The sequence below is a fragment of the Diadema setosum genome, chromosome 1, assembly GCF_964275005.1.
Source record: "Diadema setosum chromosome 1, eeDiaSeto1, whole genome shotgun sequence".
Taxonomy (NCBI): Eukaryota; Metazoa; Echinodermata; class Echinoidea; order Diadematoida; family Diadematidae; genus Diadema; species Diadema setosum.
The window spans coordinates 39,587,025-39,612,597 of record NC_092685.1 but is presented as its reverse complement, the minus strand read 5'-3'; the positions used below and the strand labels follow the sequence as shown (position 1 = coordinate 39,612,597).

The 25,573-nt window shown below is 38.2% G+C and overlaps 1 protein-coding gene across 1 annotated transcript in view; it reads left to right on the top strand.

Annotated features, from left to right (window-relative positions):
- Window positions 1-25,573, top strand: part of LOC140236033 (77 kDa echinoderm microtubule-associated protein-like) — a 111,895-nt gene that overhangs the window by 47,483 nt on the left and 38,839 nt on the right. Inside the window, exons 4-7 of the mRNA XM_072316011.1 lie at window positions 417-455; window positions 5,814-5,988; window positions 15,242-15,331; window positions 24,335-24,363. Coding sequence (XP_072172112.1) covers window positions 417-455; window positions 5,814-5,988; window positions 15,242-15,331; window positions 24,335-24,363 — 333 coding nt within the window. The remainder of the gene's footprint in view (window positions 1-416; window positions 456-5,813; window positions 5,989-15,241; window positions 15,332-24,334; window positions 24,364-25,573) is intronic.

Genomic DNA, 25,573 nt, shown 5'->3' with positions numbered 1-25,573 from the left:
TACTGAAAGCATGACCTTGTGCGTAACCAACCTAATCATTTGATTTCCCATGGCTAACCAAAAGTATCAAAATTGTTCCTTGTAACTTTAACTGGCAGATCATACATTGTCCACAAGATTGATTGCTGTTGTTGATTCAGAAACAGCAGGCTGTCAGATGCCCATACATTTTTGGAAATTGAATGATTATGTGGGAAATAGGGGGAAATTATTTAAATTGTTACCTTAAATAAAAAACCCAAAAAACGTTAACTTTGTGAGAGGTTGAGTGATTTATGTCCTTTTGCTTGTACTTGCATGTGTGCCACATTTTAGAAGTATAGGCATGTCAAGGAGTAGTAGTGCACATGGCTTGAGCGTGTTTTGATGAATGGTGTGTTCTTACCCTCCTCACCCCCTGTAATCCCACCATGCAGGGATACCTCAAGGTCCCTTCAAGGTCAGAGATGTACCAGGTGAGTGAGTCAGTCAGACATTTCTCTGAAACAAAACAAAACAGAACAAAAGCAGAAGCCTACTCTTGTTGCAAATATTTTTATGAAACGAAAAGCCAGATGTCTGCAACAATGATCTTCATTTCGTACTTGCCTAAAAATTATATAATTATATACTGTATATACAGTATTCATCGCATAATCGGGACAGGTTGGGAGTAGCAAACATGGCCCCTTTAAGCGGGGTGCCCGATTTCGCGATGAGCACTCACCATACACTAACGGCATACGACATGTACATTATGTACAGTGCACACACACACACACACACACACACACACACATGCATACTGACGTACTGTACATGTACATGAATACACAACCACGCTACCCCTTGGCGCGACCCTCTAGCTCTCCCTGCATTCTCGCAATGATGCAGTCATCGCAACCGGGTTCTTCTTCTGTCACCTCTCTTCGAACACAAAATATGTGGATTAAAAGCTAGCACTTTCTTAAACATTCGTAGAATTCTTGGACACGTAGGGCGTTCTGTATAAATACATATCCACAACCATGGGAAATGATTACCCAGAACTGATGTGGGAACGTCAATGAAAAGTCCTACAATCATTCAATCATCACGGCTTGATTGTTTACTTGCCGCGATCACTGCACTGTACATGTGTTGTTGTATAGCGATCTAGCTCGCCATATATACACATGTACAGAAAAGCGAAGGCGGGCAGCGAGCTGAAATGTATGTGTACTGGGTGGACGGAGGTCAAAACACACCAGTCCGAAGCTTGCTTTGTAAGTTTGATGTAAACGACAACTGACAGGGAATCTTTGAAATATTGTTGTGGTATTTTGGTAGATTTTTTGTGTAAAATATCAACAAAATCAAAGGTCGCTTGAAGAAAAATTGTCCCGTTTATCAGAGGTCCCCGCCCGATTATCCAGTGAAAATAACGTGCATTGGAAATGTTTCTGGGAAGCGTATGTCATTTAAGCGAGGTTCCCGATTATCAGATGCCCGATTATGCGGTGAATACTGTATATATATATGTATATATATATTTTTTTTTTCTTTTTTTTTTTACTCGGGCTATGATTATAGGTCCATGACAAATTATCATGCGGGATTTCAAGGGGTAAAAAGGAAATCCCTACATCCTTTCTTTAACCACCTTTTATCAAATAGTTTCAGGGTTTCATCGCCCAAACACCTCACGTGTATAACATATACTATCAATATATCAAAGTGTCTGCTTTGTTTTTCCACAAAAACTTTCAATCTTTCTTGTTCCTGCTCAAAGTATGAGCCATCATTGTGTTGTACTGTAGCATAGCACAAGTGCTCGCGAAAGCCCTAAAAATATTCTCTTGCGTATTTTAGTGTCTTTAATGCGCATTGGCCTCTGATGATTGAGGTATCTATCAATGAGTGAAGTTGAAGTATGAACTTGAATGTACGTTTAATGTAAAAATAGAATATATTCAAATAAATGTCATAGAAGTCGATCTTGTGTGTATTTCACTTTTCAACTGTCATGTGCATATCATAGTAGCTGCACAGTATGAATATGTCGTACATCCTGCATTATTTATTCACATTTAGCAAAAACTTTTGATAGTACAAGCAATATCATAGGTTGTAGTTGTGATACAATCCCAGAGATGTAAGCTCACCCACCTAGCTTGTCAGGTATGATTCTGAATGTCCGCTAATCATTCACAAGTTATACTGGTAGTTCAAGGTTGACAGAAGGTGCATCATTAATCTTGTCATTGTTCATAGTGCAAACTTTGTATGTATGTATGTGTGTGTGTGTGTGTACACAATGATAAGCCTGTGGGAAGAATTATCTTTAAATGGAGCAGTATTATGTTAGCACCCACCCCCCCCCCCCCCAGTCTTTAGTAATGTTGTCTTAGCGGTGACTGCTGTGAATAGTCGAGCTTGGCTACGGAGATCACCACACTTCCCACCAGAATGCTTGCCAGAATGCTCGCATGTGCTTGTGGCCACAAGTTGAAGTGTGCCGCCTGTGAGAAGTCAAGGTTACGGCAAAGCACTGAAGAACAAATCTCCCAATGCACCTGTTCCATAAGTCAACTTCACGTCGACAGCATAACTCTTTAAAGGCAACAGCCCCTCAACCATCTTAAGTTTTCAATTTCCATGAGTACCAGTAAATGGCAACAGGCAGGTTAGTCACATGAGTGAAATTTCAAACCCAACTGCTTTTGCAGTATTAAAAAGAGAGGGAAATAATGACAGCATTTCTTCCAACATCTGTTTTGCATATTTGAATGCTGATGTCACTGTCGTATTACATTGTACCTTCAGAGTATATAGTAGCCCTTACATGCACAAATCATATCTGGACTCAAGCAGGAATCAATTCATCATGACTTGGTTTGTTGCATTTGGCTCAGATCAGGTACATATCGCAATATTTATGAGTTTAAAGGGTGTGTACAGTTCTGGTCAAGGTGAGGATTTAGCTTTTAACGTTTTGCGAGATATTCAGAAACCAATCTATGGGATGTCAAAGAGCATGCAGTTCTAAGGGGTATCAAAATTTTATTCGATGAAAATTGGTTTTGAAATGGCTGAGATGTCCAAAAACAAGGTGAAACAAAGAGATCCTAATAAAGTTGTGGCATGTCACCTTTTATCATTAGCACTTTTTTGGATATCTCAGCCATTTAAAAACCAATTTTCATCAAATAAACGTTGAATCCTTCTTAAAATTACATGCTCTTTCATATTTCATAAGAGGCTTTTCATTATCTCACTTAGGAATGTTCAAAACATAAATCCCCACCTCAACCAGTACTGTACAGTCCCTTTAACATAAAATAATAATTCAGGAGGTTGTTTGCTCTGAAAAAGGACCCCTCCCCTTTCATAGTTACAGAGAGAGTCCATGTAGTAATCAAAGAAAATGGGCACAAAACTTTTGTAGTTTTAAATGTAGTTAAGGCCAAGGAATCTCCATGGAAGGTTTCCACTTCAAGTCCCTTGACAGCAGTGGTAGTGCCCTTTGAGGCAAGGCTCTTCATCTTCATTGTCTGGTTCTTTGGGGATGGGGGACTTTAATTTCTACTCATCTGTGTCATACAATTGTACACTTACTAACTTATAAGAATATGACTGTTCTTCAGTGGCCACATCTGAGAAAGGTATGCACAATGCATTTCATTTATCAAAAATATTCTAGAAAGCTGTCATTTCTCAAACGAATGTACAGGAAATTTCTGGAATGTCAATTCTAGTTTGATCTTTAGGTAAAATTCAGGTAAAATATTGGAAGAAAAGGCACAGATGATCTCAGCCTTTAAGGTAAAAGCCACAGTGTTCATGATGCTGCATTGTGACAGGGATTTCTATTTATATAGCATAACATTGTTGGATGGATTTTCCATGAACCCTGAAATTCACAACAAATTTCTGTCTGCAACTGTCAGAATGCTCTGTCTTTAAAGCCTTTGCCTTCATATGAAATGTTAGTCACGTAGGAAATAGTTTGCACCAAAGTAGTTGCAACATATATAGATGAATGAAAATTTGTGAAAATCATCAATTTTGTTTTACATGTAGTACTAGGGAATATGTGATATATCTTAATCTTAATCTTACATCTTAATCTTGTAGAATGTATGAAGTGATGGTGTTCATTGTAGAAATTACATGTAACAGGAAAACAAGGCATATTTTCAATAGCACGTCATGTGGAGATTATGTGAATGTGAATGAAAAAAGTAATAAATACAGTATATTCTGTTTAAGCATCTAAATGCAACCCCCTCACTTACTACAGTATATAATCACCAACCTGGAAATGTGTGACCTGTTAGGTAAAAGAAGCAGTGAAATGTTTTAATAGCATAGCAAAACACCCTTCGTAGTTATGATTGTCAAGTTCAGGGTCCTGTTTCCTGGCAACTACAACCCACAGTGATTGCAGTTGCCATGCCAACAGTAAGGGAAAAACAATCCTGAGTACATCAGCTTTTCCTGTGGTGACCACAAGCTTTTTTTTTTTTTTTTTTTTTTTTTAGTTATCATTTGAAGTTCAGTAATTGCAAATCTTTTCTGTAATATATGGCTTACCATAGAATTGTAGTGATCAGCAAACGTAGGGTCGATCATTTCATGCTGTTTAATATTAGATAACTAGAAAAAAAAGGAATTGAACAAACAGTTGAGTGTGTGAATGAATGAATGAATGAATGAATGAAATAGAATGTATTACTATGTCTGAATAGATGAATGAATGAATGAATAACTGAATGAGTAAGTAAATGAATGAATAAATAAGTAAATAAATAGATAAATAAGTTAAAGCAGATAATAAGTTAACAGTTGCAGAGAAGAAGAAGGGCACCAAGCCCTCGCAATGTGGTTTAACAAGCTGGTCTACCAATGTAGAGAATTTATGGAAATTGTTCCTCCTTGGACCTAGTAACGAGCTTTGTCTATCTTGGTATACTCACAGCAGTACAATACTTGGAGCCAGATTTGTATGTATCTGTTGTTGTTGTCAGTCAAATTTTAAGCATGCTTTCTTGTTGTTAGGAGCTCCGTCTGTGATAAAGTTAATGTATGCTGAAAATTTGAATATATTTAACAGCAAATCAGTCTAGTATTTGCTATACTGGTGGCGATAGCATAATTATGTGGTATGTTTGAAGTATTCTTGACATTGCAGTGTTCTCTGGATTTAGAAGCATGACATCAGTTTTATGTTGCAGGATTGCTGTGAAACTAATCTGAATTTGAAAGCACTGCAGACTGAGAATCCTTCTTGTATGAATCGTTGTGGCCATGCAGAGTTGGAGTTTTTTTTTTTTAAAACCTTGTTATTGAAGTATCCACAGTGTAATGATCGTGTGCTGATTTGCTATCAGCTTGTGAGAGACCCTGTTCTCACAATGTACATAGAGGGCGCTGTGTGAGGAGAATGGAGGAAAACTGAAGCCTGCTGTGGATAGCTGGAGTGCCTTCACTGTAGCGGGTTTCATGGAATTTCACTGGTTGGTCAGGGGCAAAGAGATGGTTATTCTAAAAAAAAATGCAAGAGTGTAAACTGAAGATCATGCATTTACAAAACTAAAGAAAAGAAAAAGGAAAAAACATTGATGTCGCATAAGTTTGTGTGTAATTCACTGAGTGTGTAGTGAGCAGCTGTACCTGTCTAACTTTAAAGCAACGAATGCTTCCTCTCAGCCTTTGATGTGCCCTTCAAGGCCTGTTGTATTATTCCAACTATCACCCCCATAGAACAAAAACTTTGCAAAGGTATGCATCTATTAAGGAGATAATATCACTGTTAATGCCCATCCTCGATGTGTGCTTGCAAACCTCTGTAGGTTTGTTCAATTCGTCACCCCTACCGTCAAGACCGCCTGTTCCTTCGGGGGACAGGCATCGCATAAAGAGACCCTCCACACCAGAGCCAAAGAGGAGAACAGCATCATTTGGCAACTCAGAGAAGGACCGGCTGAAAAGATGGGGGTCAACGGAAAGCGATGGATTCTTTCCAGAGTAAGTTTTTTTCACACATATCACCTTTTTACTAATGCAAATAAATAAATAAATAAATACTAGTAGATAAATAGATAGATGGATAGATAAGAAAGTAAGTAGATAAATAAATAAATAAATAAATGAATCGATAAAAATAAGATAGAAATATGGATTAAAATGCATTCCTTTATTGTTCATCTCCCACCCAAGAAAAATAGGATGTAATTACACATTTTGAACATAATTTCAGTATGTTTAAATTATATCGTTTCAAGTATAATGCTTCAAGCCAATAAAGTTAAAAAAAAAATCTCTAAAGCAGATCTCAATCTAATTATGTGAGCCTTGTTTGTTTTTATGACTTATTAGTCCATTCATTTTAAGCCACATGCTAAACATTCATTTATGATGAAGGTAGTTTTCCTCCAAACCAATGATCCTCTTTAATTAATTCTATTTCAAAATAGGAGTTTCACATCTCAGGCCAGTTGGCAAGGTAGACATAACTATATTCTTCTTCTTCTTGTGAACTTCTGAAAGTTGTAATATCCACTGGTCTTTAGTGTCTGCCATGAGGAGGTGAATACATGAATGTAAAGGACAAACTGTTATACAGAATAACTGAAATATCAGCATAGCTTAAACTTATTCATGCTGCTTTTAAAGAGATTTTACAGAACCACCAACTAAAGATTGTAACAGGAACTCAGTTGACAAAATAGAAGTTGAGGTGTAAATGAAATGATTAAAAAATATGTATATGCACTGAACTTAATAAATGAAGGCATGAATAATTAATAACATTAATGCCCAAATTGACTGAAATTAGAATTAAATTGTAACATTGATTGGTTAAATTGAATGAAATCAAAATTAAATTGTAATTTGATGAAAACATACACTTAATTCTTTTTACTGGAACTACACATTCACAGGTCTTTCAATGAGTATGGCTCACTGTAAGTGATTTTATCTGAGAGCCTTCTAGCTGCTACATTTGTAGAAGCAAATCCTTTATTCTCTCTTATATGTATATGTTGGGATCATGTGGGAATGATATATTATGTATTGATACATGCTTCTTTTTTATCCAATGTCCACATTCGTTTTTTTCACTATCTTTACAAATGAAACATAGTGATGAAACATAGTGATGAACTCTGCCATTCTATGTGTAGACAGTTTGCCTACAGTGTGCTTTTACTTGCTCAATATGTCTGTAATTTATACTTGTGTCAAGATCTTTTCTGTTTTGCTGGACTAGATTTTCGTTATTTTAAATTTTGCATGCCCCAATCTGTGGTATGGTCTGTGACAGTTGCTGTGACTGCAGGACTCTTAATTTGATGGGAAAAAAATATTGAAGTCGGCTGGCACTAATCAAACTTTGCTACTACTTTACACAAATACAAATATACCAGTGATCTTTTGGCTTGTCACACCTTTACTCCATTCTGCTGTATGATAGAGATATAGACCATTTACTCCCAACTTCTACAGATGTAAACTCCGATTGTTTGGCATTTTTCGCAAAAAAGAAGGAATAACAAAACAAGAAAGCAAAACACACAAAAAAATACAAAACAAGCCCTGATAGCCCAACAGTTACTGTTTTATGACTTCGTACATGTGATTGTCATGAAATACAATATATTACTTGTGCATTTCTGAATTTGGTTATTGCACAAGACGTTGTTGTTAGTCTAACATTTTCAGCCATGTATTAAGTAGCTTGCTGTTTATCAGATGTATAAAAACTGAGTGAATGCTTATAATCTCTGAAAAAAAAGAAGAAAAAAAGGTGAAAACAGAATACAGCTAACAAAATGGCAATGCCCATTAAATGCTAGTTTTCATTCAGCTTATTCGTGCTTGACATCTCATTTCCAGTTACACGTGTTAATGATCCATTCCTTTTAAACTGACCATCTCATTTCTATGTCTACATCACAATTGTAAAGATGTATGACAAACATGCTATAATTGTGACGCGTGTCTGCATTAATAGCAACTCTCAGACCATATCATAGAAACTGTCTTTTAATTGTGTGTCATGTTTTATTTCAAACTGTCTCATCTCCATTAATTGTGATTTGCCTTTCTTGATATGAAATTTCTGATCCCTATATAACTGGACTCGTGGTTTTGCATGGCATGGCTAGACCTGACAGTCACCCACACCACCATTGACCGAATGAATGCAAAAGGTATTACGCTCTTTTTCTGTAAGCCAGTGGTTTGAAACCCTAACTTCCGGCATTGTAAACACCAACCTAAACCGCGGAATGATTGTTACCGGATTGTACTTGCCGTGACTTGCACCGTTTGCAGGATGATTTGCCACCGTGATGGTAAACTAACCCCCCTCTCTCCATGGCTGTTGGAATGAAACTTCCTTTTAACTTGTTTCTGTGTATATGCAGTGTATGCATTTTCCTTGTGCCACATTGTACATTTTCAGTGAGTCTTTGCCAACACAGAATGAAGTGGATGGGACTAAGTGAAAAAAAAAAAAAAAAGTTGTGTGGGTATGCGTGTGGGTGTGTTTTGGTACTCTAGTTGCTATGGCAATATGCCAAGACTGTTACTCCCATAATTGCCCTGTCCTACATGATTGGTTTGGATATTTGAGTGAACACCGGAAACTAACCTTGTATCAAGTAGAATGGCATCATGGCCTTTCCATGGAACTAGACGCATTTATTACCAACCACATATGTTCCTTACACAAATGATAGTGATAGATTGGTCACATCATGGTTTCACAAAGTATGAGAAATTGTTACACTGTTTGCCAAGCATTTTTGGGTCGTGAACAGGTAAACTTACAGGCTGTCATAGATAGGATAACAGTGTTAGATTCTTGGTCATGGATTAACACCTACTTGAAAAATTAAGCATTCACATATACGAAGGTTTGTAGTGATGCTGTCAAATAGTCATAGATTATGAAAGAAAATTCCAAAATATCTTACACTTTTAATTGCTATAAAACCAGAAATTTCATGATGCATGGAACTTTCCTGATGAGCCAAAGCTTGCAAAAGTTTTGTCTGCACAATGCATTGAATGCCTATCCCTAATTCACAAAAGTTTCGTGCCACAAAAAAGGCTATCAGCTCCAATTTGCGAAAAGATTGTGCCACGAATGTATCTGGTTTTACAGTAATTGATAATGATAATGATAATGATAATGATAATCAAGCTTCGGTGATTAAGTTTGCCTTTTCCTCCCCTGGCAACCAGCAGCATGCACCTGGAATCACCACAATTTTGATATCATGTAATACGATTTTCTGTTTGTATTTTATGTCCGCTTGTATTGTATGTTGAATTGCCGAATAAATAATAATAATAATAATAATAATAATAATAATAATAATAATAGTAATAACATTTATATAGTGCTTAATACTGATGTTTCTAAGTGAATCAATCCGGAAAAAGAAAAGAAGAAAGTATAACATAAAAGTAAAATACAGCATTATGTACATATTATGATACAACGACAGCAACAACAACAACAGAATTAAGGTTGTGTAAACAGATAAGTTTTCAACAGTGACTTGAACCTATCAACATTTTCGGCATTACAAATATAAAAAGGGAGTTTATTCCAAAGAAGTGGGGAAATAACAGAAAAGGCCCTATCAGTAATCCCTTGCTAGATGTCAAGAGCAATGTATGATTTTATAGGAAATTAAAACTTCCACTCTTGAAGGAGATGACCCTTTAACACAATTACAGTATCTGTGTAGGGGTGAATTGCTCCTTTGTCACCCATACTAAGTGCTGGTTTAGGAACATCCTGTCCAAATATCCCATTAGTGTGATGACATTGTTAAAAAATAAAGTATATTGATTTAAGACTGAGGTAACCCTAGAATTGGTCATACATATTGTTAGGAGATAAGTTTTCTACAGGAAATAGATCAAGTGGTGGTCTATTACAAATTGTTTTCCTCTTGGAATGATTTTGAAAAGGTTATTTTGAAAATTATTAACTCTGATCTAGACATGAATGCAATGTGCACACATACATCCCTCTGTTCATTACTGTATTCCACATTCACAAATTTATCAAACCACTTGTAAAATTGCTAGAAAGTCCTGAGTTGCGGAAAAAACTGGACTCGCTATATGGCATATACAGCTGCATACTGTTACATTATTTTCTTTCTCTAACATGAACAAACATACATTTGTATCATACATACTTTTCTTCAGTGAAGTCTGGAAACAACATATCATTAATGTTAGTTTGAATTTTTTTGGACATTGTTTTATTTGAATAGTAGCTTACACTGTATTTTCAGCTCTTTGAAGTAACAGATATTCTTTTTTTTTAACATCATTGTTTAATAGAGGTAGCATAAGTTAGAAAAGGGCAGTAAGTTTGTATGTGCCCTACTGAAATATTCAGAAACAACATTGACCCTACCTTATATCTCATACATGTGCACTTACAATTTCATTATGTCATTATGTTTTAGCTCTCTCTCTCTCTCTCTCTGCACTTACTACTTAAACCACATAGTATACCATCAAACATTGCACCAGCCATAAACTTGATTTACACTTAGAACTTACATACTCGATATCATATAGATTCCTCTTATCTTACAGATATATTTCAGATCATGATTGGTCCTGTACATATCATGGGCGCTATGACATCGAACTGTTTGTCCTAGTATGTGTTTTCTTGATAGTTGTCATTGAGGAAAGAAAGAAATAAGACCTTAATGCATGTATTTAAGATTGATATGCATCAGAAGTATTGAAAAGAGCTGGGATAAAAAGTCATAAAATAATATCCAAATCAATCAAGTCTTAGTGATAACTCCATGTTCTTTATTCAGCCAGTAATTGACACACTTGATTGCGCTGTATATTTCAGGAAAAGCAGTGAAATAAAAATACTTTTAATTTTTTTCAACAAAAATACTGACAAAATCTAATGGTATATGATATGTTATGGCTTGCAAAAGTCATTTTGTATCATCAGGAATGATCGTGTAATGGAACTTTCATAAAATGTAACTTGTAGAGTGTTTGACCCTTGAAAAAGAATTGTTTTTTTCGGAAAGAAGACAAATGTAATACCAGTATGTCAGATGTAAGTTTGAACAAAAAATTTGACAAATGGAACATTATGACTGGTCAGAGATGGCATTGGTTTCATGCTCTGTGGCACGAACTATCTGCACCTTAAACATTACCAATATCACCCTGTGACCACCATGTTTTTTGTAGGAAGTTGCGTAAGGAGAACATTGTTTCCTGGAGATATTCCCGAGTGGTTTCAAGTGTTATGAAAAGGTGCTGTACAGAACAAAACAAAACAAAATAGCAGTGACACAGACTAGTTGACAGACATTGATGTTTAACCCATTGCTCACAATTATTTGCTCCATCAAGCAGCGATTTCATGGGGAAGTATAAGATATGGGAAGCAAAAGGTTAACGACAAAAAGGATAACATGGCGTCAGGAAGTCTATTCATGGTCATGAGATAAAGAGGGCTATTTTCTAACACCATGAGACCTTTTGTTATAACAATATTAAATCACAATTAAAAGATACAGGAGGTATACCTGGCTGATTTTGCCCCAAGTTTCAACAGTACGTGGCATTATGTGAAGAACTGATTTTCAAGTTGGTTTGTTTTATCTAATGACGTCTGACAGAAGGCAGCATTGAAAGTTTTGAAAAATTGCTTTCATTTTGTGTCATTGTGGTCCAGAATTCTGTATCACTTCCATTCTATACTTGATTTCAAGTGTCAGTTTTACTGTTTTCAATTCAAGAGTTGTTAGTGTGGTTTTATAGGCATTGCCTCCGCTAAAATGATTATATAGTCTTTTGACTCTAGAGGGAGTACTTTATGATCTGGACATGAAGCTAGCTGGACCGAATTAAAGTACGTTACACTTGATTGCTCATACTCTATTGACTAGAGTTTGAAGAGTGTGTGTATGTCTGGAAATGTGTGTGTATGTCTGGAAATGTGTGTGTAATATAATGGAGAATGTACCTCAATGGTAAAATGAAAGGAAGCTTATTTCAGCAGGGGCTTGGTTTATTGTGTGTGTTTAGCCTACCCCAGACGGCTTGTTCGGCTGTGCGTGGGCAGCCTAGTCTGGTGTGTGCTCATCGCTGGCTTTGGTCACATGGTTTCCTTCTAACCAGTCAACTGGCTTGGATAAGCCTGACTGAACACACAAGGCTTGGGTTTGAGAGGGGGTTGGCTCTCTGGTCTTCCTCGCATGTGGGTGCGTGCTTGTGTGGGATCACTGTGGTTGTAGTACTGCTGCAGTGGAGTGTACGTGTGTGAGTTGCTGGAGAGCGAGCAGAGCTGCAGAGTGAGCGGGAAAGGAACAGGCCAGGGTGTGGTGTGGTGCATATAGAAAAGAGGAATCTACTCCTAGCAGGGGAAATACAGGAGCTATCGGACATAGTGTTGCTGGTGGATATCGGATTTGCTGCAAGTTCTGTCGAGTTGATCACTTGTTGGTCGTGAGGAATATACTTGTGGGCAGTCCCTCCTCAACTTTTCTACAGTTTGACAAAGTTGATCACAACTTTTTCAAGTGTCCATATTCTTGGAGTCAGCCGCAGGCTTTGTAATTACCCAAAAGTTTGTGATTGTTTGATTGAAAGTTTTGAGGAGCTGCTCTAGGGGAAAGACATCCATAAAAGCATTATGAGTCGGCCATCGAGTGCTCGCCCCAACAGCGCTAGCCCCAGGCGCCCCATGTCTGCAAGCGGTAGTCGACCATCCAGCGGCCGCCCCACCAGTGGCCGGCCCCGCACTAGCCCGAGAGGGGGGTCCGCAAGCAGCAAGAGGCAAGTATAATCATGAATGAAGAAAGAAAAATGGCTGCCACTAGATTGTGGGCTACCTTTGAATGTCCTGCCACCCAAAGTCTATAAATAGACATATAAAGACAAAGTATATCAACACACATGCACATAATATGGGTTTCAGTGTGTGTTGTAGTGTACTTCGTGGTCTGAGCCATGCCATGCATACCTATCTATCGCTCACTCAGCAGGTGGTATGTGTATGTTGTGGTTATACACTTCAATTTAGGAAATACCTCTTGCATTCCATGCTGTGAAGGTATTAGAGTTGATCATAAGATTTGTGTCAATCAAATATAGCCTCTTTTTTCCCCCAGTGAGATTTTCCTCGGTATGGTAGTATTACAGCATACCTATACACACTCACAAAGTAACCATATTGAGCATTACCTATGCTACGTACAGTGTGGCACTTTGGCAAACTTTGAAGTGTGCACAGTGCAGTGATTTGACACTGACTGCTAGTGTGTATGTTATGATGCACAGCAGAGATTTGGGTTCCAAACACACAACTCAAATTGGAAGTGAGCAGAAGGTTTCATTTCCTGGTGAATGTGAAAGTTGGCACACATGATTAAATATATGTTTTCGCTCATTCAGTATTGTGTTCACAACAAATGTTTAAATTAAAACCTTCATGTGTGCACCCAACAGCCAACTTTCTATTTGGTATGGTAATACTGATTGTTGCCTTCAAGGAAGCCAAAAAACTCATGATATTGGCATGATTTGCAAACAATTTAGACCATAAATCAACCTGAGAATGAGATGAGTATTCTCACCTTCACAGCATTGATTGCATGGGGGGAAAAGTGGGTTAAGTTGTCCCCAAGGGGACGGAAAGTAACATAATAGATGGATGGTGGAAGAATGGGGAACATTAGCACGGTTTCATACTTTGACTCCGCCCCCTCCCACCCTCCCTCTAAATAAAACCCTCACTCTTGACAACAAACTTGGCAATTCTAGCTCGGGATCCTCGAGACGAAGCGCCTCTCTCACGAATCTCTCGGGGAGCCGCAGGGAGAGGAGAGAGAGAGTGTGTGTGTGAGAGAGAGAGAGAGAGAGAGAGAGAGAGGGAGAGAGAGGAGAAGCGGGGGGGGGGGGGGGGGGCGAGAGAAGAAACAGAGGGATGGGAGAAGTGGCGAAGGGGGCGAGAGGTCAGGAGATAGATGATAGGGGTAAGCCTACGTGTAAGAACTGGGGGGGGGGGATGGACTTTCAAACAATTAGATTATTATGACAAGGTAGTTAATCAGGTGGTGCATATTTCTATTTCTATAAATAGATTGAAAAAAAAAGATAGGCAGCTGCTCCTCGACATCCATAGTGAGGGAAATGAGATTCAACAACTAACAAAAGGAATGGAAAGTTATAAAACTATCTCCGCTGTGTTGATACATACTACATGAAACTCGATTGAACGATACTCATTGACACATTCAAAAAAAAAAGACGGAGGTACGACTTGAACGTAAGCTAGACAGCCTTTCTGGTCAAATAACTAGAAGGACATCGGACATTCAGCTCATCTCACTCGGATATGAATATAGCGGAATGCGTTAGCGTGACCTCCCCGCGAGCAGGGTTACTCACTAAATACACGGCCAATACGTCCTATACAAGCCCTGTCTAGCTTACGTTCAAGTCGTACCTCCGTCTTTTTTTTTTGAATGTGTCAATGAGTATCGTTCAATCGAGTTTCATGTAGTATGTATCAACACAGCGGAGATAGTTTTATAACTTTCCATTCCTTTTGTTAGTTGTTGAATCTCATTTCCCTCACTATGGATGTCGAGGAGCAGCTGCCTATCTTTTTTTTTCAATCTATTTATAGAAATAGAAATATGCACCACCTGATTAACTACCTTGTCATAATAATCTAATTGTTTGAAAGTCCATCCCCCCCCCCCCAGTTCTTACACGTAGGCTTACCCCTATCATCTATCTCCTGACCTCTCGCCCCCTTCGCCACTTCTCCCATCCCTCTGTTTCTTCTCTCGCCCCCCCCCCCCCCCCGCTTCTCCTCTCTCTCCCTCTCTCTCTCTCTCTCTCTCTCTCTCTCACACACACACTCTCTCTCTCCTCTCCCTGCGGCTCCCCGAGAGATTCGTGAGAGAGGCGCTTCGTCTCGAGGATCCCGAGCTCATGATATTGGCATGATTTGCAAACAATTTAGACCATAAATCAACCTGAGAATGAGATGAGTATTCTCACCTTCACAGCATTGATTGCATGGGGGGAAAAGTGGGTTAAGTTGTCCCCAAGGGGACGGAAAGTAACATAATAGATGGATGGTGGAAGAATGGGGAACATTAGCACGGTTTCATACTTTGACTCCGCCCCCTCCCACCCTCCCTCTAAATAAAACCCTCACTCTTGACAACAAACTTGGCAATTCTAGCTCGGGATCCTCGAGACGAAGCGCCTCTCTCACGAATCTCTCGGGGAGCCGCAGGGAGAGGAGGGTCTCCTCCGGGTCCAGCTCAGGAGGGTAAGTACGGTCATGTTTTCTCGAAGGACGTAGGTATACGTGGAAGTTACACTCTATATCCAGGTTGAAGTTTTTACCGTATGTCACCTTTGTTTATCAACATATGATGCATTTGTCCATTCCATATCTGTCATGACTGTTTAGATCCAGCTAGCTACCTCCTTTTTTTCTTTTTTCATTTTACTTAGGAGAGCAATGTTTTTCAATGCATCTCAATATCTGGTAATACTCTGTATTATATCTTTTTCCACTGATGTTTAAATAAATGAGTTCTCTCTCTCTTTTTTTTTTTTTTGAATGTTCAAAAGGTCACATACTTCAGCACCACTAAGCTGTTTATTCACTCTGTCAGTCAAGACTTCGTAAACTTACAAACTTCTGGAGGTCTTGGGTTCAAATCCTGATGGAATCCCATTTTCTTTGCTCAATTTTTCAACAAACTTGTTACACTGGTAAGAGAGTGAACTTTTCCATTTTTATCCAGGAACTGCTCTTTAACTAGTTAACTTGTGCTAGTGTAACAATGCTGTCTGTGTATGAAATAGAGTACATTGTGTGTTTGGTTAGGAACTTTACTCGTAGACTGTGTATGGCCTCATTGACCAAAATGCTCAACCCTGATAGCATCGTAATGCCTTGTGGCGGGAGACAGGTGGCGTTAAAGTGTATCCTTCTCAGAATGTGTGTCATCCTTTTATTTTTTAGGTGGGGATGGGGGGAGGGGAATGTAACAAGGAGGGGGATGTTTAGTAATGAAGCGATCAGTCGGGACAATATGTTGGGGCATGTATCATCGCGAGTGGTACATTTGTAGGCACAGACCTATGAGGAGCATTGGCAGGGCCACGGTGCGTGAGGAAACGTGTCAGCTTCCTGATCCGGGGAGGCTGGGCAGGAAGAGAGGGAGAGAGAGAAAAGGAGCAAGCGCTTCCGGCTCAAATTACACAGGGTTGTCAAAACCTTTATTTTTTTCCCCCATTTTTGCCCTTTGCGGCATTGTCACCCTGTACTTGCTCTGATAACAGTGGCCCAATTCTCACACAATGTTGGTGTGCAGCGAGATTTAGAGAGATTAATTCATGTCCTTCATTAGCCTCACATCCAGCCCTTCTATTTCGTTTCCTGTGATTGCTTCATTTCAAGTTTGCGGGGTGTATAAACCGTGCAGTAGGTTTCTTCTTGCACCGGTCTCTGAATTTCATCCAAGGCACCAGGGAACAAAACAACATGTTTGCATTGGGTTTCATTGGCACCCATTATTTCACAAAACTGTGCACTAACTATTACTGTAACCTTTACAACATCAGTACAGAAGGTAATTGAGCACTGACTGGTAAGCAACATACCTGTATCTTGCATGTAAGTGCCATTCATGCAAAGTGTCCTGATTCTTTCATTATATTGTCTTAAATGGAACATCCAGGTCTAGATTATGTAGACTATTACACAGAGTTATGTCGCTTCTGGAAAAATGTCCAAAAAAAAAAGAAAAAAGATGATGAATAGCAAAAGCATAATGTGTATCAATTTGTAGTTGCTACAGCTTTAATCAAAGAAATTTCGTCAAAGAAAACTGTATTGTGTGCTACGGCATTGGTGTAAACTTATGTTTATTGTGAGGACCTTTAAATCATTGATTTTTTTTTTCAGTTTTCGTAGACAGGCATAGTTTGTGAAGTAGTGGTTGATGAGTTCAGGGGGTGTAAATCAATAAATTGAGGGGCCATCATTGTATGCCTGGTCTACATGCACAATGGTGTAATCCGTCATGCAAATGAACAGACGCGCGATGACTCTTTTCCTTTCTATAGTTGACCCAGAAGCTGTGTTTGAAATTGTGTACGCTGAGTCTTCCAAAGTGGCGTCAACATTTCAGTGAAGCATTACATAGCCAATACAATTTACAAAGTAGCCATCCCTGCTTAAAATTTTTAAATGGGAGGACCCCTATGCTGTCATTTATATTTCATGGTTCATCATTATCTGTCCAATAGTGATGAAAAAGGAAATTTAATGTGAAATACCTGGTGGAAAGTGTGCAGAAATGATGTTGCCATGGCTACCGAAATCTTGTGCTCCAAATTCCACCTGTACCCTGGAGAAAAAATATTTTAAAGTGGCTGTAATAGTTTTTGTTTTGTTTCTTTTGAAGAGTAGAAGTACCTCCATCCGAAACCGTCTCCCCTCCCCCATTTTTTGTTCATGCACTAGTTTTTTTTTTGTATGTTGTTGTTGTTGTTGTTTGTTTGTTTGTTTGTTTGTTTGTTTGTTTTTGCATGTGTAGCACAGCAGAAACATATGAGCTCAGATTTAGGTGGATATTCACAGGAAGTAGGCCTAGGCTATAGCATGAGTAGACACTGTGCTTGTGAAGGAGAAGGGGTAGATTCCATTAATAAGAGTTTTAAGACAAAGTTTAAACACAAAGAAAGACTGCAACCGATCGACAAACTCATTTGTTAATCAGTTGCAAGAAAGAGAGCATAGATCTGTGTGTGGCTCCCTCACCACAATCCTGCTGTTTATTATTTTCTTTGTACTTGATAATGTCCACACAGAGTTAAAAAACAAACAAACAAACAAACAAACGCACACCTCATGATTTTCCTAAAGTTGCAACTGCAGATTTGCAGATTTTTGAAAATATATATTGGTTATGGTAATATTCAAATCATGGCAAGAAGTGTGCACAATTTTATCATCCAATGCAGCTCGAAGTTGTTAAGTGACGAAAATATGTAGACAAATAAGTACTGCAATTGTGAGCATTTGTCGTGCTGGATCTGATAAAAGAAATGTATGAAAATAATGTGCGAAGATCTCAAAGTGCAGAGAAGTTTACACAGGAAACTTCAGCAGACAAGCTTGTTGAAGTTATGACTGACGTGGGGAGGAAGGGATATATCGTTTGTCGGCTGAAAACTGTCAAGAAACTTACTGGTATTTGCCGTGCTGTGAATGATTAATCAATGTTTGGAAATGCCGTGTAATGTGCTGTGAGCCGTGCCCCGGAGTGTGGAGGAAGCAGTCTTACATTTCACATATAACATCTATCTGAGATACATTACATGCATATAAAATAACAATGTATTTTTCCTTCTTTCAAGCTATCTAAAGATTCAGGGGATGGTTCAGGGTTTTTTTCAAAATTAACACCAGCATTCTGTTCTTTTGTGCATAGATAAAATATTAGCCTGGAAAGTGCAATGAAACAGCAAAGTGTTTGTTGTCATTTGTATTGTATTTGGAACACAAACCCTTGCCAGATTGCCTTGTTTATGATGCACTTGAGTTCATCAGTGTTTTTCTGTACATAGGGAAATAGGATCAAGAAAAATATCCTGCATGATGGCTCATGATACAACCAGACAGAACTGAAACTGTTGATCAAAAAAAAAAAAGAAAAAAAGTTGATCAAAAAAAAACAAAAAAACGCTGTCCTGTCCATGTGTCTATTGAACGATGGCCTTCAGAAATATCTTATTCTGCACCAGTATGCCATGACATCCTTCCCCTGAAAGAGTGTGACCACAAATAGCACGAGAGCGGAACAGACCATGGCTGGTGGCATTTTTATTCTCGCGATGTTAGGTCGAACCTAGGCCATTTAGCATACAAATTAAGTCAGTGGACATTTCCTTTACAGCCTGATACTCAAAAGTCCACATACTGGAGTTGAAAAAAAAAAACAAAACAAAACAGAAAAGTATTGGGGACGACAAAGGATTTTATATATCTCCTTGTTGTGATTTGGTTTTTGTATGGAATGAGTCCCAGTGATTGAAAGGAATTACTACATGTACCTGAATGACTTGAAAACAAAGGGTGGGGTCCTGTCGGGGGAGGGGTCAGGGCTGTTCTAATGGTGTTGTTTTGTCGTTTTCATATCAGTAATCGACAACAATTTCAGTTCATTCAGTTGTAATGTGTTTCCAGACATATTATATCATCTGAACATCCCTCGCTCAGAATGAAATATCATAGGTAGTGAAAGGGAAAATGTATTTTTCCCCCTAGTATTCAAAATTCAAGCTTAGTCACTCGGTATACGAAACTTATCCGGTATTCTGTTGAACATTTCGACATGAAGTTGTCACATGGATTTGACTGCTATTTTTAACACAAGGCAATATCTTCATTTGTGAAACCCCCGGGATTCCAAGCAAAGGCGAGCTTAATGATACGTCATTTACTGCCACTGCCAACCTGTGTGTGCATTATACCAATGGTATTTTGAGGTCATAGTCTCCAGGGGTTTTAGTCATGGGAAGGGTTCAAAAATCATCTTCCATTTTTGAATTTGTGTGCATTAGATTGAAAAGCTCTTCCAGGAAACATGTCTGGCTCATCGTGATTTGCCTGGATACTGAGTTTTCGTGTGTATTTTGAGATGAAAAGCTCAAGCTAGTTTGGATCGTAATACACAAGTTTCATCCAAAATGAATGATCTAGCAACCTTTCCATTTAATAATGATTAGGTAGAATGTTACATAATGATTACTTTTGCCCTAGCAGTAGTATTTAGCAACAGATGTACATGTGATTTACTCTCACAAGGAAAATTGATGGATGCTGCTATGGCCTGATTTGTAATTGATTTTGAAACATTATGTAGCAGAACTGCGATTGGGTATCCTCCAAGATCACAATACTTTTGTTGTACCTTTTTGGCTAATATTTCACTATTTTTTGGTCATTACCCGACTGAAATTATGTTATCACAACATAATAGCACACATTTCTGTATGCATGTGCATTCTAGAGCAAATGTTGACTGTTTTTTGTAGGCATTTTGAAACTAAATTTGACCTATAACCAGTCATGGGCAGAATGAATGACATCATATTTGCTCAAAATGCAACACCCACCCCCCTGTACTGTGAATTATTGTGAATTGAGTCTACTACAATGTAGAACCTCTTTCAGAAATCTTCTTCCACAAGGGGCGATCAAAGTACTAAGTTGTGTCTCGATGCTGGCTGGCTGGCTGACTGGGTTTGTGGGAGGGAGGGAGAAGGGGGTGGAACTACACATTGTAACACAGACCTCGTTCAAAACTTTTCAAATCTGCAATAAATGCACATTGGCAGATTGAGCGCTTAGACCGCAATTGTGAAGAATCATCGTCAGTCAGACACTTTATATGAATTAGCTTTTGGCTTTTCTGCTTTTTTTGTACAAGGGCTGTCATGCGTAGCATGTGGGGGGTGCGTAGCATGTGGGTTGGGTTCACTTACAAGAGAAGGTTGCATGGGATTGTTCAAGTATTTTACATAAGAGAGGACTTCTCTACCTGTCTTTTTCTATCTCTCCCCCCCTCTTTCTTTTTCTCTTTTTCTATCCGTCTCATAGGCCATAATTCATGAAAGTGGTTTAAACTTAGACCATTGTACATATTTAGACTATAGTCTAAAATGAGCATGAAATAGGCGTACCTTTGACGTGCGCATATCAACGCACGTTTGTTAATGGACGGAACCTGCCAATCATATATTACGTGGAAGGAATTTGCATAAGCCATGGTTTAAATTTAAACGACCTTCGTGAATTTGGGCCTGTCTGTCAATGTGTATGTCTGTCTGTCTGTCTTTCCCTCTCTCTCTCTCTCTCTCAGACTTTCTACCCAACCCTAACTTTTTTTAAATTGCTTTTTCCTTCTGATTTCTTGTTGATCATGAGTTTTATGAGCCCTCATGATGGCATGTTGGCTTGATAAGTGGGTTTGTACCTGGTGCACTGCTGGTGCATACCAGCAGAAAATGTGTAATTATATCTTGTTATTACGTGCCCCAAGCCATGCACAGTACTTCTCATAGAGGAATGTGTGCAGAGGATCCATACCCAATGACAAATGATATTGCATCTGCTATGGGTACACAGTTACTGAAGGCACTGTTATGTGATGCATTCAGGTTCAGCGAATACACCCTGTATGACGAGAGTATGAAGTTGTCAATATTTTCATATTTGTAAGAGTATTTTTAAAAAAAGAAGTGTTTTGGTAGATCCAAAAGATGTGAGAACGTCTGATCGTCTACAAACAAACAACCCCCCCCCCCCCCCCACTGCCAAGTCTCCCTAATTCTGTTGAAGAGTTCCCGAAAAATGTCTATGGGCCTTTGTACACGTTCCAAGTTTGCTTAATTTGAAACACAATTACAAACGCAATTGCAATTACGATTCAAATCATTGTTCATTCTTTCGGCATGAATTAAGGTGTCATAGATTCTATTTTGAATTTCAGAGCAAGGAGGGGAGGTTTGGCTTCTTTCCAAATTTCCATCAATCACTCTTGAGCCATCTTTCCACGGGAGTGATTGGAAGGACACTGTAATCTCCACCCCCTAAAACACGATTGGAGTTCAGTTATGTTCACACGCTAGTTTCATTGCTTAATTCTGGTGAAACGTGATTGAAAAACACTCTCAGACTGTCATTTGAAACACGACTGGAATGAAGTTTCAAATCACCCTCCCCGATTCCAGTTTGCATTCACACCGCATGTTTGCTTTGAAACACGATTCTAGTTTGATTAATAACAATCGTGTTTCAAATTAAGCATTCTTGGTACACATGAATGCCCGGAATGTCTCTTCAGGGGCCCGTTTCAGAAATTTGACATCAGTGACAAGTTGTCATAGATGTGACAAGCTACAGAAATCCTTGCATCTGATGGGCTGAGAGCAAATTTGTCATAAAAATGTGGCAGTTGTCACTGATCGATGACAAGTTTTATGAAACGGGGCCCCAGGTCTGGGTAAGAGAATCCAAAATTTTTTTCAATAAGTCTATAATATGAAAGTTATGTTTGCCCACTGGGATTCATGTAATGTACTAGTATCTCCTATTGCTCTTTGGATCCCTCTGATATTGATGAGTAAATGTTGGCAGCCATGTCCCTCCTTCCCCCCCCCCCCCCCCATTAAAAAGCAAAATACATTTTAAAAAAAGACATAGAAAAAAAAAAGAGAGAACTATTTAAGAATGGAGTTGGAAAGTTATGGCAGATAAGAGAATCCAACAATAAAGAAATTGAAGATATGCTGTTATATCACGTTAATTACTTAATCCTCGCTTAAGTATCTAAGCATGAATTGTAAATTTTTCTTAGTTCTATAGCTCCCCAGATGATGAAGAAACTTATCTCTTCGATCCTGACTGTCCCGTTTTTCTTCTTCTGTTTACATTTTTTACTGTTCAAGCTCCTGTGCGAGCCATGTTCTGTTTACTTTCCCACAATCTCAGTATTTGAATAATCATGCTATGCACACATGAAGCTGTGCGCTAAGAGCTACTTCTAGTGTGTAACATTGATCTTCAGTGTTTTACAAGTATTTGTATTATCACAACCACTATTCACCAGTCATGGTCTAGTACATTGTACTATCATTGTTATTCATAGCATTATAAATTGTACGGAAACAGGTTTGTTTTCAAAGACTCAAGAGAGAGAGAATAATAAAGTATATGGGGAATTTATATATAATTTATTATATCACATGGTGTCATTTCACAAATATTATAAAATGGGCTTTAGAATCTCTGCAGTCTGATTGGTCAATTGTCATGCATTGATTTTTACTGATCCACACTGAGCCATGCGTCCGGTAAAGTCCGAACGCATGGCTCAATTTTTGTACAGTGTTGTAGGTGTACCGGACGCATGATGGGGAAAATGGTGGCATATTATGAATTTACGAGCCCATTTTATAACACAAATGATGCACAGGCCTATTTTGTAGATCAGTGAGAATTGGATGCTCTCGTTTAACTTTGGAACAGTCTAAAACACACTCGCTGCGCTCGTGGGTTTAAACACAAACAGTTCCAAAGTTGAACTCGCGCATCCAATTCTCACCGATCCACTCTGTCCTGTGCATCATTTATATACTATTATCTTCGTTTCTGGTGTATGAAAGAACACTTAAAATGCTTTCATACAGTATACTTTAACAGCACATTATTCAGATGTTATATATACCCTCATTGTGAAGGAGTGAGGTTGAATAAAAGCTGCAATGGATAAGAGCACAAACTAATCTCACTTTTTGTGGTGTGAATTAATCATATGCAATTGTATCTTGAGTGTACAATTAGGTACAAAAAACAACAACTAAACAACCATCAGAGTTTTCAGAGAACAAGAACGGAGATGAGTGGTTGTTTTTGGTGCCCACCATGCCAACACTAAGCAAGAGATCAGGTTGCATGAATCCTTTTTTTTTTTTTTTTTTTTTTTTTTTTTTAGTGCACTAGCTGTTGGTAAACATGCTGAAGGAATGTTTTTCTGATTTTTTTTTCTCATTTACATTTATGAACATCTATTTTAAGAATACACCAGTCTCAGGACAGTCATAAAAGAAAAAATGCAAGAAAATCTTGTCAAATCTTGATTAATTTCTATTATGCCAGTATCAAAAGAGATTTGTGATACTACAAAGTGACCAGGATTTTTGTGAATTTGATACAGATTCATTTCCAGTAATTCAGAGGGTGATATGACATCATCTCATTTGTGACTAAAATGTCAATGATATTATCATCAACATATGTGGCATCATGATTTGCAGTTTTGACCCTTTGCAATTATGCAAATTGCCCAGCTCTTTGTAAATGTAATGTTGCCTTGCCTCGTAAAACTGTGCCTCGATATTGTATTTGTTTGAATTTTTATATAACAAAATTGGCTTTGGAAGCCAAAGTGGATGCAATGAGCATATTGCATGATTTTTTGTCGTTATTTAAATGTTTGATTTTGTCAGACCTGATACCTCTCCAAGAAAAAAAAAAACAATTTGTGTGATGCATTGTCTAACTCCCTACTTTTGCATTAGTCAGTTTATTGAAGGCAACAACGCATGCTCCTGCAATATGTTCAGAAAGACATCGTAACACTTAAGTATACCGTCAGAGAAACCATTCAGTAAGAAATTGTATTTTGATTGGTTTTTTTTTTTCTCTCTCTTTTTTCTCCATCTTTCCTGCTGCTTTCATCATCTACAGATTCCAGAAGGAGCCTCAGTACAATGCTGGTAAGATTTTCTGAGTATGATTGTAATTTTTGGTCACTTTCAATACAAATCGATGCTGCATTTTGATTTTTAAATAAAAGCATATAATATATACATAGCTGTGTAGAGCGTAGATTGCAAAATTTGACCTTGTGCTGGTTATTAAAGCACAGTGAAAGTATGGAATACGATATGTGTTTCTTCATCATTTTGCTTCTGAGATATAAAGTATTATATCGTCGCTGGGGCAACAAGACCTTGTATCTACAAAATGCCAAATGTTCAGGAGAGCAAAAAAAACCCAAACAAACATGGCAGCCAAAGCACTGTGTCAGATGTGAGAGCCTTTCCTTTGACATTTTTGGGGTAAGACAGCTAGGATTTGGACAGGACATCACTTAACTAATTATCTGAAATCAGAAAAAGTCATTTTCACCAAAATTTCAGATGCGAGATCTTGTCACCCCAGAGACGATTTATATTCCTTCATCATTCAGCTCTCCAGATGTGGAATATAGCCAGTATTTGGATGTTGCTGATTTTTTGCTCAGTGTGCTGCTGTCACCATGGGAACAAGAAAGCAAAGATGACAGAAAGTTGCAATGTATGAAAGACTTCAAAATGCTTGGCTTCAATCCATCGTAGGGTCGAACCTGTAGTATCAGTATGAAGAGCTGCCTATTTGGCCGCGGTACGAGAAACCTGCCTGCTTACTGCTGTTCACGGGCAAAATGTGACCTCCGCCTTAGTCAGGGATAGGTCAAACGGGAGTGACACGATTGTTAAGACCTTGTGGCATAATAGTGCAAAATATAGCCCGATTAGTCATCATCTCTTTGCATATACCCCTTCCCTGTCTCCCACTCAAGATATTTAAAGGAGGCCTCTTGAATTTTTGTTTAGACTTTGCATTTGAACAGCAAAATTGGCTATACTGGGTACAGAGGTTGAGAATTTATGGTGATTTGGATGAGGAATAAGAATACTTTCAAATTTCCTATTAACAAATTATAACAAACAAGGATAGTGACATGGCAGCCTCACATAAGAATGCATGGTGTAGGTTAGATGTTCAAAGGAAGCAAAACAAAAGAAGAAAGAGTGCATAAATCAAACACTTGTTAAGCAAGAGATATCATGTATTATGTAAGGGAATTACATTGCTACTATACTGGAATATGTGAGCTTACGATGTCATCATCCTTGTTCAACATCTTGTGTTCTGAGGTTT